The 15,543-nt window shown below is 38.2% G+C and overlaps 1 protein-coding gene across 2 annotated transcripts in view; it reads right to left on the reverse strand.

Annotated features, from left to right (window-relative positions):
• Positions 1-15,543, reverse strand: part of COL19A1 (collagen type XIX alpha 1 chain) — a 661,532-nt gene that overhangs the window by 79,809 nt on the left and 566,180 nt on the right. For both annotated transcript variants that reach the window (XM_075268349.1, XM_075268350.1), the window contains exons 44-46: positions 12,829-12,873; positions 7,070-7,114; positions 877-939 (exon numbers count right to left, since the gene is read on the reverse strand). In XM_075268349.1, coding sequence (XP_075124450.1) covers positions 877-939; positions 7,070-7,114; positions 12,829-12,873 — 153 coding nt within the window. The remainder of the gene's footprint in view (positions 1-876; positions 940-7,069; positions 7,115-12,828; positions 12,874-15,543) is intronic.

The following is a 15,543-nucleotide window of genomic DNA, read 5'->3' on the forward strand; positions in this document are numbered from 1 at the left end:
CCATTGTTCAGTGTATCATTCCTTAACCCGCAATTTAGCTACTAAGACTATGATTTCATTACTATCTTGACCATGAAATTATCTTGGAATATTTTTAAATGATGCATTTAAAGAAATGTGTTGTATAATACTGAAATACATGTATTAAGGGAGGCTGTATTGCATTTGTGACTAAAATAGGAATAATTTCAGTGATGAATAGTATTTTGGTATAAGCTAAAAGAAACATAATGATGCAGTAAAATATGACTCAGTCTAAGGTTTCTATGACAAGAGGCTCTTTTGTAGACGTTGGTGTATGTGGGTGGGCAATATGTCCACGAAGACGAGCTTTGTGCACACACTGTTAACGTTCTTGTTTATCTCAGGTTCTATACAAAAGAATTTGATTTCATAATCTAATTTTAGATATGAGTCATACAGTGCTGGATATGCACTGCTCAGGAATGATGGCTATATATTAACTATTTCATTAACTTAAACAGATTCCCAGTAGGCTCCAAAGTAAAAAAAAAAAAAAAAAAAGGATGATTGTGACCTTTTTATTTTACTTATCAATGGGACTTCCAATGCATAAACCTACATATATTAGGTAAGCACCCAACCAGCACTATAATCAACTAGTATCAATCACCAGTAAAACTGGCCATATATTCAAGGCATTTAACTGCAGATCATTGGCAATTCTATTAATTTTAGTATCATCTGAATTTAATGTTTATGACCACCACGTATGTCAGATTCTCAGCAGAATTCACCAAATTTTCTTGGATCTGTTAAAGGTCTGCAAATAAACAACTCACGTGTATGGCTCTCAAAGAAAAGACGCTGCAGTAAAACACACAAAACAAGAACATGCAATGTATAAACACTTACTGGTGGTCCTGGAGGTCCTTCAGGTCCTGGAAAACCAATATCTCCTACTGGACCTCTCTCACCCTAAAATCAGAGGTAATTTTATATTAGATCAACTGGGATAAACACTTAACACCAAGTGCAGTATACATAATATACAGATTACCAGTATGTAGATTGTGGGCATCATGAGTTTTATTACAAAAGCCATTGAATAGTTTCTTGCAACACTTTACTTATCTTAGTTGTCATGTTAACACAATATTCTTAAAAATACAAAATCATGAAAAAGCATGAAAAATACAACATTAACTACTAATGGCTGTACATTTCAACAGGGTGATGTATACATTTCTAATACTCTATCAATTACTAAAGCTCATTTAGTTTTTGGTAGGAGTGGTTAGTCACAGATCTACACCAAATGGAACAGTCCTTGCTAATAATCTCTAGTAGAATATGTAAGCAACTCCTCTGCAACATGCAGAGATCTAAGACTGAGCTCAGACGTGATTTTTTGGTTCAGAATTTGACACGGAGGCCGCCTCAGATTCCAGACCAAAAAACGGGTAGCCACGACTGCATGCCGATGCAGTGCACCGGCATCCAGTCGCGGCACTCTGCTCCAAATTAGGCCCAAATGAATGGGCCTAGTCGGGAGGAAGTGTCTTCAGGCGGACGTCCGCGACTGAATCAGCCACAGAATCCGCCTGAAGAAAGAGCATGTCGGGAACAAACCGCTCACAGAAAAATGAAATTACTGGTTCCCATTGATTTCAATGGGAGGCATTTTCTTGGTCAGGATTTTGATGCGGATTTCGCGTCAAAATCCTGATCAAAAAATCCTGTCTGAACACAACCTTAGAGCAAGGACAGGGTAAGTACTGGGTGGACTTTTTCATTGTAGGGGGGCACTCTATCTCTGACACTGTACTTTTGAACGGACATTAAGAGGAAATCTTTCATTAGCACTGTTGATGGGGCCAATCCCCAGCTGACACTATTTTCTCTTTGGTACTATGTCTGAGACATGGTACAGAGTATATACATTGCTTGACCAGTGCTGTTTATATGGATATTTCAGAGCTGTTACCATACACAATGTGCAGAAATTTTCAGTTTAGGAGTAAGGAAGGAAAAACTACAAATCTTATCTATTGATTGTACAGTTCAGTAAAAATAAAAGTATGTATGTTATGTATGCTCCACACAGTGTAGTGCATTTAACTGAAATATAAAAGGTGTGTGCAGCATTTACCTGCATTTGTATAAGTTAGTGTAAAAATTTCATTCACTTTGATCTTATATCTCTTAGGTCTTATTCATACAATTGTATGTGTGCTGTCTAAACTACTCTGACAGGGCACAGACTTACAATAGTGCATGCTGCAATACATGAAACTGTCTGCAAGGACCCATGGGCTATATGGAAGCAAATGACAGCATGCACTACTTCACTTCATATTACTATTGTCTCCACAAACATACGGACTGTGTGTTTCTCACACACGCCACTTAGCTGGTTCTTCATACATCCATGTGAATCAGATATAACATATTACTATATAGACAAAAAGCTAGCTTTAAGACATCTGTATGTAAAACTGCTTGTGTAACATTTCCATACCTACTTTTGATACCATATATGTTGTTTCTATAGAAACGATCCTAATAAAAGATTCTCTGAATTACAGAAAAAGAGTATATAATTCACTAATATATTGTGTTTTGTAATTTTAAGATCTGTTGCACAATCACTATGTGGGAATCTGTCTCTATAGACAAAAAGCATGAAAAATACAACATTAACTACTAATGGCTGTACATTTCAAAAGGGTGATGTATACATTTCTAATACTCTCTATCATGAATGATATAATAAGGACTATACTGCCTCTGAAAAGTGGTATGTAATTGAGCAGATATTCTGCTGCAGTATTCAGAAATCAGGTCATGACTCATTAGTAATTGCAGTCAGATTGTCAATTTATTGCATCCCTGTAGCTTAGCTAAATTAACCAGAAACACAGAGGTATTAAAAGGACAAAGTACCTTACACATCCGTCATAAAATGTAACGATACTCTAAATATAGAAACTTATCTGGGTATTATGTGACGAAAAGCCAGACAATGCAGAAACATAAAGCTCTCACCCATAATACAAATAATAGATGCAGACTTAAAGCTCAAGCTACTGACAAAGATTATTCTTCCAGAGCAATATCCAAATATCTCTGGTGAATCTAAAAATACATAGCTAAAGACACTGCACCACTTTATATGTTAGAGCAGGGGTGCCCAATACGTTGATCGCGATCTACCGGTCGATCGCAACAGGCGTATGGGTCAATCGCGGGATGCAGCCAGGGATCCCTGGTGTCTGCTCGTTCACAGTGCAGGCTGAGAGTCGACTCTCAGCCTGCGCTGTGAACAAGCACTCCGGACACTTGCAGGCCGCTCTTAGGGATGGACGGGGCCGGTGTGCTGCTTCTTCACAGCGCAGGCTGAGAGTCATCTCCGGACACTGGCAAGCGGGGCTGCCGCAGCCCCAGCCTGCCAGTGTCCAGAGATAACGCTCAGCCTTCGCTGTGAACAAGCAGACAGCAGGGATCCCTGGGCGGCCACAGAACGCCTCTGTCTCCTGCTCTCACGCTCCGCCCGCCCCCGCCCACACGCCCAGCCCCACACACAGACACGCCCCGCCCACAGGCCCGGCCCGAAGAAGTGGGTAGAAGATCTTTCGACTTGGTCATGTTATAAAGTAGCTCACATGCTGACAAAGTGTGAGCACCCCTGTGTTAGAGGCATGGTTTCATAAAAAGAAATGGAGAATTGCAAATGTAACCACCCTTACCCCAGCTCATATTCATTAAGGACTCCAAGTTTTCAAGGAACCAGGTCAATCCCATCCATACATTGCAGCAAAATACGAGAATTGGAAATGCTGCAATTTCTAAAACGGCTGCCATTTTAGAAATCTAAGCATGTCAATTATACCTACAAAAACAGGACACATACTTGGCTTGAGAAAGCGCATGTGCCGGCGCAAAACGGTTGTTGCCCACGCCATGCATGTCATTCCTCCCTCCCGGTTTATTTTATGTTTATTGTTCAATAAAGGACTAACCTTTTAAGAAAATAACTCCAAATGGGCGAGTTCCCCCCGGTCTTTTTTCTTTGAATACTCTACCTGTTTTCATTGGGTTGTAGAGCACCACCCTGGAAGTATCTGTGACCGCTTTCACATATTTTGTTTTGCCACATAGTGTGGAAAAATAATCGAAACTAAGCTTTAGTGCCACTCTTTCTCTGGACTTTTCATACCTACAAAAACACTGGTAGTTTCTCTATAGATATAATTGAAGCAGAAAGTCTATGTGTACTGTTCTCCTGTCTATGATGCCTTTCAGCTTCCACTCCTTTATCAAGTTTAATGGGGATAAGACTAGAGGTGGGCGAACCGCACAAAATTAGTTTTGGGTATTGATACTTCAGGAGCAAGATTAATTTTGGTTCAAACCACAGCTTGAATTTTTCTTAAAACAGTGTATAACACTGTCTATCCAGTTCCTAGCTCTATAAGGCAAGCAGAGCAAAAGTTATGGCAAAGTGACATGTATGTCTATGGAAATAAAGATGGTAAGCAGTGGATACAAACTTACAGTGCGCTGATACTTGCTTTTACACATTATAATATTTAAAATGCTCCAAAAATTACCCTTGTTTTTAAAACCAAAGTAATAGGAATATTGTAGTTGAACCTAGCTCGTGACAAATCATTTTGCCCATGGGGCAACATGGTGGCTCAGTGGTTAGCACTGCAGCCTTGCAGCACTGGAGCCCTGGGTTCACATCTTGCCAAGGACAAAACATCTGCATGAAGTTTGTGTGTTCTTCCTGTGTTTACATGGATTTCCTACCATACTCCAAAGACACACTGATAGGGAAAAATGTAAATTGTGAGTCCTATATGGGGCTCACAATCCACATTAAAAAAAAAAATCATTTTGACTAGATAACACTGACTTGCTGGAACTTACATGAGGCAGCAAAAGCACTTCCTGATCCTGTTCCTCTAAAATGGGTTGGAGAAACAATGTACTTGGGTATTCTTTAGTAAGTGTATAGGGTTATTCTTTACATGCTTTGGGTTGGCTCCCTGGAAACCCTTTGCCTACCAGTGGAATGAGGAGGGTTGACTCTTCCCCACTCCTCCTACTACTACTATCTGCCCATTCAACTGGTTTATGCTGGTTGGTGGTTGTTCTATACTGATTATAACCTGGAGTGCCAAGTCATGGGCCCTATTCAGAGCCTCCCAGGCCTCCTGTTAAAAGGACAAAAAAATCTAATTTCTCTGTCCCCATGAAGGTTACATTTCATATATGTATCTCCAGGCGCAATATGGTGGTCTCTCTATTTATGTCAATGGTCTCCTTGCTCCTGTTGGCCCTCCCCTCTTCATTATGCAGGTCACATTAATAGAGGTCAGGTTTCTCCACAGGATCTATTATACTCCTGCTAAGATAGTAGCTATGGGTAGATCCCCTACAATTGTCTGAAGTGTCAGGTGGAGGTTGGAACAGTGTTGCATATGTTCTTGGATTACAGGGGATTGTGACTCCATGAATTCTAGGATGTCATGCTAGTAGTCTAACACTTCAGTGCTCCTGGATGTCTTTTTAGCATGATTGATAAGTTACCTGTTATTGCTGCTAGTCATAATCTATATAAATGGTTGCTTTTTTATGCTAAAAAGGTATCCTATTGAATTATAAGCTTCCCAAGTTGAATAGATCAGTGAAATAAACCAGTGAAATGTCCTACCTATGTACCAACTCATTTACCTAGCCAGGGGTGCCCTGAAATATTCACTAAAATCTGTAGACCTGTTTTTCTACTGAGACGTCTCACCAAATGCATTACCTTATGAAAATGTTGTGAATGACACTGAATGTTCCTGTTTCTACTAATTATTGTATGTATTTTTGTATAACTGTACTACCCGTGTTGTATATATTATATTGTGTTTGGGTCACGCTGTACAATGCATGCGTTCCCTTTTGTAATTATATCATTGTGCTTGCTGAATAAATTCACCGTTTAAAAATAAAAGTTTATTCTGTTTTGTTTTACTTTTATACTGATTTTAGAAGTCATCTAATAACAGGTCACTATTCACAAATTCTTGACCCTCATATTAAGAACTTGTATGAACATTGTCTCATGTCACACAGCTTTGCTGGTTTGATACATGCATTTTATTCTTCTGTATTTTGTATACTTGTTTCTGCCTATTTCAGCTCAAGCCAAGTTGTCACTGAGAGTGTATGCCATTATCCAGCAGCAATTTGGATGGTGTCCATTCATTGACATGAATATTTAACAATTCTCTACTACCAAAGTCAAAGACAAGCTTTTGTCATGGTGTTGTACATATAATTCATAGTGGAAAGAGCTAATTAAGAAGAATGTTGCTACCTGTTGTTATTGTTTAGAGTTACAGTTACATAGAATTTCATGTCCCTTATTACATGGGGTAGTAGAATGCAAACACTATTTATATACAATACCATACCTCTATAGTACGGTATTATAACAAGCCTTCATAAACACAAATAAATAGAGTAATAATCACAACAATGGCGTACTGCAGGCAAAAGCCTTTAAAACCCATTTACATAGTTTCAGTAGTTAAGCTGCTCGCAAGAGGTGAACAAGTATATAATTATATTTTATTTCAGTTTAACCACATTTTATTATGTTATACCAGGGGGCAAGACAATTTTAACATGTTCCATTTGGAGCTTAGAAAATGAATTTTGCATGGTAAAAATTGAGTCTTTGACTTACCTGACAGGAGCGGGGTTAATTACGACACAGCACTTAACATAAACTTTGCCTTTCTGGAATTAGTGTAATAAGTAAGTATTTATTTGTGCACTGTGCTAATGCTGTATTGAAGGTCCATTAACATGCTGCACAAGCAGGAACATATGGTGTGTCTCCCCTGAGCCTCTTCAGTAATACTGGAAGAAGCGTGTCGGAATATTCCTGGGATTCTTAGGTCTCGAACCACCTATACTTTGTACCTTAGGGAAGCACTGCTACCAAATTGAGATCAGCAATGACAGTTCTTAGGGCTTTGAAATGTCTGTCTTCTCAATTCTCTAGAATATTCAGTAGCAAAGCTCATTTAATATGCATACTTACCGGATCACCTGGAATTCCCGCAGGACCTGGGGCTCCATTTCTTCCCTTTCAAAATGAAGAAATATGTTTTAATCAAATTGTATGGTCCTACAGAGCACATATGCAGTTGTTTCTGATTTCTAAAGTTATTTCCTTACTGACCAGAATAACATTAAACAGCGTGATGCTATGCAATAGAAATGACTAGTATATCAGGCTTACCTTAAATCAGAGTAACAAGGCTTTTAAGTAGAATAAACAGTGATAGATTGGAAAAGACAGTTCTGTAGTGTTTACGAATAAGTACATCTTTCCTGAATACTATGGTACAATGTTTGATTTACATAATTGTTGGTGTGGGTGTAGATTTAGTCACAGTGGAAGCCAGGTAATATGCTTCATTTCATGAACAGATTTACCACATGTCCAAACAGTCATCAAACAATGACATCAATGTACTCCACCAAGCTGTACAAATCTGTTTTGGGATGCTCAGCTTTGTTAAGATAATGGGTGATTGCGGAATGGTAACATTATTCACGTTACTTCATCCTTCTGATGTATAGACATCATGAACTAAAATGGAGACATTTCAAAACAGCACGCCATTTTCACTGTTTCTAATCCTTTTTTTTAAGCTAAAGTTATTATTCTTATATCATTATATTATTATTATTATTATTATTATTATTATATGAACCTGGATCCATAACCTGAAATGGTATTTGACCAAAGCTGGTCAAACAATTTAGATAGCTGTCAATCAAACACTTGATTTGTCAAAAGTTATTGCTCACAATCTCCCCCCAATCGGTATACACACTCGGTTCGGGGAAATGGGGTTAAAACCAATGCCAGAGACCTTTGGCAGTGGTTTATATTCCTGGAGAACAAGGGATCAGGCTAGTTGAAATTCAGCACCTAATCCTTTTTTCCCCTCGCCATCTGCCGAACAAACTTGAAGTTACTTGTTATACAGTACAAGCTTTTCATGACCTTTATTGACAATGGCAACCTTCTAGTCTGCATAATATATGTTGAAATCCAACAATTTTTCTTCTTTTTCTTAACATTTGCCATCGAGGATGTGTTGGGAAGTTCACTTACACATGTACTAGTCAGCAGGTTAAAGTAATCCATAACGCCTCATTAGTGTGAACATCTCAGATAAAATAACTGCATCCCAAGCACAAATCAGAAAATAAAGTAAAATAAGTGTGCTCCGCCCAGCCCTATGCTTCTATCCCCACTCATCATAAGGACCACAGGATGGTCCAGAAAAGTGGATGACCCAGGCTTCCTCAGATTTTAATGCACAATGGGACACTCCAACAATATATTTAGTCATGTATTTTGTTTGGAATCAACTCTATTCTCTTATAAACTTGTCTTTTTGGAATCCACAGTTCCTGATATGTTATTCCAAACTTACTGAATTTTATCATAAACAATCAAAAGGGTTAATGATACCATTTAAAACAACCAAAACCTGAACACTTCTTATGCCTCATGCTAGAAAATACCCATAGTTATAGACTTGATCCCAATTAAAAGCACTGACAACATTTTAAAACACTGATGCCTAAACCTGGGAAATAGTTCCATATACCTTTGGTGTCCCAATATTCCAGAAGAAGCCCCATGTGAATTATGAAATATGAAGCTCAATAGTGGAGCTGATAATATTGGGTCATATATAACAACAGCCTCGGGTGAATAGAACCAAATTCTGATAAATTATCCACTACAATCCTCTAATCCATCAACTGGAACAATACAAGCACAAATAAAGTGTTACCATTTCTATTACAAGGTGCATTGCGAAAACTATTGTGTTTAAATTTCCTTTGGTTCAGAGATGGAAAATGACAAAATCAGATTCAATTTCATATACATAAACCTCATAAGAACAGACACTATGAAATCTTCATCAAAAGCCAAGAATTGTTTCTTTTCACTTTGACTTGGTAAACTCTAAATTTATCCCCGCGTTTTCGCGAGGGTTGAACAAAAAGACTCTATAATGAGTAAACACGGTACATTCGCTTTCAAGTAGCAGTTGTCAAAACACCAAATAATCAAAATAGATTGTTAGATGACCCACAATTGACTCTTCAAAGCTTGTCAGAGGCAAAGAACCTATGAACCTCTTCTAGAAAATCTTCAAAACAAGCTTTTACTGCAGACTCTTGTCACCCAGTCAACAGGATAAACAGCAGTCAAAGCCCATTCAATGGGAGTGAAAACAGAACATCAAAAAAACATAGAATTCATGTATATTGCTACAGCTATTGCTTCTTATAGGTATCCAGGGAAAATGAGTGGTGGCAGGCGCTGTCATAACAAGAAACATGTGGCTATATTCACCCTTCCTTGTACCTTTACTGCACTGCAGTGGCTCCAGGTCTCCTCAATGTTGGTGAAACAGCAAAATGCCATTACCAACTAAAGCATCAGCCAATCCAAGGCTTTAGTGACTCAGTGATATCATCCCACAGTACCGACATCACTGGTTAGCTAAACTCAAGCCACTGCTCTGCAATAGAGTATTGAGGAGGGGTAAGTACAACTGCTTTTTTTTGTTATGCCGCAGCTACAGGGGAACTTTGACTTTCACCGGATAACTCTTATAAATGATCTAAATTTTCTTATGCTAAGTAATGCAGTTTTTGTATCAATTAGAGCGAATATTCCAATCGTTGTAAAAAATTCATGAAATATATAATATGGGCTAAAGATGAGATAAGATCCAATGTTCACTACATCAATGAATAGGTGTATACATGCAGCTTAAGGCCACGTTCACATGGGGCAAGAGGGGGAAGATTTTGGCGTGGTATCCACGTCATAATCCGCTCCCTCACAATAGCGGTCTATGTAGACCGCTAGCGCTCTTTTTTCCATAAGCGGCATGTTGCCACTAACGGAAAAAAGAAGCGAGCTGCCCTTTCTTCAGGCAGATTCCACGGCCGATCCACCCACACGGCAGGACACACTGGACTAGACCCATTCATTTGGGCCTATGCCGGACCAGAGTTCCACGACTGTCGGAAGTCAAGGCAGGTGGATTTTGGCCCTATTCTGACGCAGCTTCCCGCGTCAGAATCAGGACCAAAATCCACCATCTGCGCCCTATGTGAACGGGGCCTAAAGGCTACTTGGCAAATTGTTCAACATAGATAAATGTAAAGTTATGCACCTAGGTAAAAATAATCTGTGCACAACATTTGTCCTATGGGTGTCTGAAATAAAGCTGGAGCAATGGCAGGCAAAGCTTTAAAAAAAGCATAAGAAGCAATATATATATACCTGCTGAATCCCCTGCTGATCCAATGCTGCTGCTCATGCCCTCCTTGTTGCTGTAATAACGTCATGTCAGTTCATGACCCCTGTATCCAGTCACTGGCCTCAGTGGAGGTTTCAATAGGTAAATAGTATTTCTTTTGCTTTTTTCATACCCTTAACCTGCCTTTGCCCATTTGCCGCACTCTTGAACGTGTTTTCACTTTAATTTGACATGAAGCTGCCCTGGCTCAGGAAAGCTTGTAACCAGTCAGTAAATAAAGGAACTTAGTGACATAGTATGGTTGAAAAAAGACATACGTCCACCAGGAACAACCGGGGGATGGGAAAGGATGACTGAAGTATTCTATATATTTCCATAAGCATCAATGCTAGTTTTCTCTAAAAAGGCACCTTATCTTTTTTTGATGCTGTCAGCTGTTGCTGCTGAGACCAGCTCCTGGGGTAGGCTATTCCACAGAATGCCCCTTGTTTTTTGAGGTAATTTTACATGAAACATGTTTCCCTCATATTTTTTGCATGGTTCATTTATATATTTCTACAAGTTTGTCATCTCTTCTCTTTGATACCTCTTCTTAAGACTAAACGGACTTAACTCTTTTAATCTCTGTTCATAACTGATGTCGTCCATGTCCCTTATCAATTTTATTGCTCACCTTTTCCAACTCTAGGACATCCTTTCTATGAACTGAAGCTCAGGACTGAATTGCATAATCCAGATGGGGCTGCACCAATGTTTTATAAAATGGTAATATTACAGCCCTGTCTGACAAATCCATACCTCTTTTAAGACATGACAATAACCTGCTGGCCTTAGAATCAGCTGAATGATATTGCATGCTGTCATTTAATCTATGAGCTACAAGTAGACCCTGATCCTTTTCTGCCAGTGACCCCACCAGCTTTACTCCCCATAGGACATATGTTGTGTGCAGATTATTTTTACCCAGGTACATAACTTTGCATTTATCCACATTGAACGTAATTTGCCAAGTGGGTGTCCAAACACTTTATCTGTCCTAGTTTGGTGTCCTCTGCAAAAACAGAGACAGTTCTATTAATCTCATAATCTATATCATTAAAAAATAAGTTAAAGAACAGCGGACCTAGCACTGAACCCTGTCCTTAGAAAACCATGGTCTCCTGAATCAGTGATGTCCTCTAATAGATCAGTGCCTCTGTTACCAAGATATAGCCTTTTGTCGTCAGAATACAAATAAACTATTTGAAGCAATGTGGACATTGCCATTGTTCCAAAGAGGTAAGTGGAAACACCCTCATTGCTCCAAAGAGTTCATTTGGATATTTATATCATGGCAACAGAGGCACTAATTCACAAGGAGGAAGCACCATATGATGTAGGTGACCCTAAACTATTTGTGTGGACTAGTTGACATGCTGTGTTCTGGTGGAACTTCCTTTAAAGGGATTCTAGCATTAAAACCCTTTTTTTTGGTGGATAAGACGTCGGAATAGCTTTTAGAAAGGCTATTCGTCTCTTACCTTTAGATGTGATCCCCACCGCGCCGTTCCTTAGAAATACCGTTTTTTAACGGTATGCAAATTAGTTCTCTCGCAGCGATGGGGTCGGGCCCCAGCGCTGGAAATGTGATAGGAACGTCCCCACTGCTGCTCGAGAACAGGCTCCAGCAATGCCTCTATCTTTGGCTGGATCCTCCCCTTCTTTTGGCATCTTTCTTCGGTGTCACCTCAGTTGGCTCTGCCAGTGAGACACTAGTAGAGCCGACTGCGCATGCGCGCAATTGCGGTCTTGTTGTAAATTATCAAAATGAGTAATAAATAGTCATCTTACCAATTCCCTATTACTCTGCCACCAGTGACATTTTGACACTGACATGTGAGTGCTGCAGCGGTTTCGTCACTGGTGCCCACTGCAACCAGTGACTAGCTGCAGAAGTCACATGTCCATGTTAAAATGATATCACTGGACAGGCCTTTAAGAATATGCTAATAGACTCAGTAAATAAACACTTACTATGTAAATAACTTGTCACTGAAATACTAAAACAATGAATCCAGAAATCAATACTAAATATCCCATTAGCTGAACAAACACACAGAATGAATTGTATCAGGCAATTACCATATTGAAAATTAATTACAGCGTGTAGGAATAGGATATTCAGATCAAGTCTAAAATATAGAAAATAGAGGCATTTCTAAGTCTATTGAAGCACTGTAAGACTAACCTGGGCTAATAAAATAGCATCAAATTATTTCAGATTTTTCCTTTTTTTGTGCGTTCACATAGACAAATATTCCAAGCAGTTTCCATAGAATTCAATGAAACAGATTTGAGGTCATAGACATACACAAAATAAAATAGCTCACCGTAGATTTTAACAACATATATTTTGCTCAATATAGCTTGGTGGATTTGAACAGAGTAATTGTAATTTATATGTGTTTTCAGCATTGTTCGCTATTGAATTGTAAAAGCTGCAAAATCTACTCACTGGTATCCCAGCATTTCCCGGTGGACCAATTTGTCCTCGATCTCCCTAGGACACAAATAATATACACAATCCTGTTTAGCAATCCAGAGCATGCCTTATTTATGAAACAAGAGAGACAAATGATATATTTATGGCTCAAAGAACAGCAGTTTGTCTTATACATTTTGTCAATGCGTAGTCAAGAATATAATTCATTAGCTAATCCAGCTGACACTTCTAATCTCTCCAGTCTGAATCCTCTATTATGCCTTTGTTCTACAGATATGTAAACATTATTGCATGAGGATAACCGAACCTCAGGGGAAGGAATGCAGTTGTGAATCAATTCAACATGCCAAAAGGTACTCTTGCAGAATATGCGCTCCATTAATATGTAGACAAGTACAGTGAGAAACCGGCTCTGTATAGTGCAAGTCAAATTATAATGCATTATACAAGCAGGTGTCAAGTATATACCTTTAAGAAACCCTCGGGCCATGATTTGTGATGGCTTCATAGAAATAAAATGTTTGATTATATTTCCAGCTCTTATGTCAGTTTATGATTATTGATACATTAGTAAGTATTGTATTGTGTGTACATATATATATATATATATATATATATATATATATATATATTTTAGAAAAAAAAAATGTAAATAAAAAATAGAAAAAAAGTCTGCTTATTTATCAATAATATATACAATTTTGTTTTATTCTTTACTTGTAGATTTACCTAGATATTTCACTATGTATTCTAGCTAGTAAGATTATAGGCATAGGGATTAAGATGTCATTTTTATCAAACATCAAAACCTTCAGGCAGATACAGTATATCATGGCTAGTATGTCCGTTTTCTGGCACACATGGTACAAAAAAAGTTGCTAAGTTTATGTACAAATTGTGTTTCGTACACAAATTTGCAGGTTTTTGTGTTTTGTGTCACTCTTGCCACTTTCCAAGTGTGAAAGATCCTGTGAGCTACAAAGTGACACAGATTCCAATGTGCAGACACATGGCCCAGTGAAGAGTGCACTTGATTTATGAGGAGGTGTTCTCCTTCCCATAAATCAGAAAATTATAGTATTGCGCTTTCCTACATTTTGGTTTACCTTTGATTCTTCTAATTGAACCATTTTTTTTTTCACAGCAATTTGTCTACTCTGTGCACTCTCTCAAGAGACCACCAACACTCCAGGGACCTGCATCTACAAACTGTTCTTCATTTAATCATAAAACATGTTGACTAGATGTGAAGTTGACTTCATTTTGATAATTCTGTTGCTCTAACATATATGCTAATCTTCTCTGACAGTACTTCTTGATGATTTTATCAATTTTGGTTCAGTGCTTTGGCTGTAAGGAATTGCTTACTGGCCTTGCTTTGAGATTTATAACTGTTTCCAACTTCAGCTAACATTATATTTTATACTTTTTATAGTTGTTGTATACGATTGCTATGAATTGCATAGTAAAATAGTGAATATAACAATCATATATGCACCTGATTTCATCCAAATAAGCAAGTGCTAAATAAATCATTAAATATCCTGTGTAAGGCTATACCCTCTTTGCAAACACAGACAGAAATGCACAGACATAGACAGACAAGTTCTTGTATACATATACATACAAGATAGATTAAAGCATCAAATATACATTTGCAAGAATATACTGATGAGCAAAAGGGTAACAATGTTTTGAACTTTTGACATACAGCCATCCGCTACAGCTTCAAATGTGAGACTACATCATTTTATAGACAATGATCTTGGCTACCCTCATACATAAATATGACTTGCATCTATTTAACATATGATTAGTTATACAGATTCTTGGCATAAAAAGTGTCAGCTCGAGTTTGCAAAAATATGCGAAAAGTGGATAGTAGAAGATTGGAAACAGGTGAATTGGGGCAATGAGACAAAAGTCAATAGACTGGGTTTTGATGGGTGCAAATAGGTCTGGAAGAAACTAGGGAAAGGGGGCTAAATGATTGAGAATTTGAAGAAACTGTCAAATTTGGTGAAGGAAGTCTGATGATATGGAGTTGTTTCACAGCCAAAGGTATTGGATACTTGAGCAGGATCAATGGTGGTCTCAATTCTCAGCTATATGTGAGTATTCACCAACACAAGTTACTTCATACACTTGAGTACTATGAAATGAGTATGAAAAGGACAACATAGTGTTCCAGCAGGACACTGACCCAAAGCATACATCGAGATTAGCAATTAAATGGTTCAATGACAATGAAATAGAGTTGATGGATTAGCACCCACAGTCCTTCAACCCAATTGAACCCTTGTGGGTAGAGTTGAAGAAAAAGCTGTATTCATACCCTAGTGACCGGCCAGTATGCACCAACATTGGGAACATAGAGAAGAGACCTGGGATCAGATTTCCATCAAGACATGCTTGAATCTGATCAAAAGCCTCCCCAGAAGGAGTCAGGCAGTACTGAAAACCAAAGGTGTACTTACAAAATAATAAAAATTCTAATTTAGATTTTTAGAAGAAAAACAGTAACAATGCAGTTTCATGACAAGAATCTGCATAACTAATCATATGATAAATAGTTGCAAGTCATATTTATGTATGAGATAGCCAAGATGCTGGTCTATAAAATGATGGTAGTCTCACATTTGAAGCTGTTGTGGATGGTGAGATATGGAGCCTGAAAGCTCAAGGTATTGTTACCCTTTTGCTTGTCAGACTAACTGGAAAGGTCTT

Source organism: Leptodactylus fuscus, chromosome 3, assembly GCF_031893055.1.
Source record: "Leptodactylus fuscus isolate aLepFus1 chromosome 3, aLepFus1.hap2, whole genome shotgun sequence".
NCBI classification, from domain to species: Eukaryota; Metazoa; Chordata; class Amphibia; order Anura; family Leptodactylidae; genus Leptodactylus; species Leptodactylus fuscus.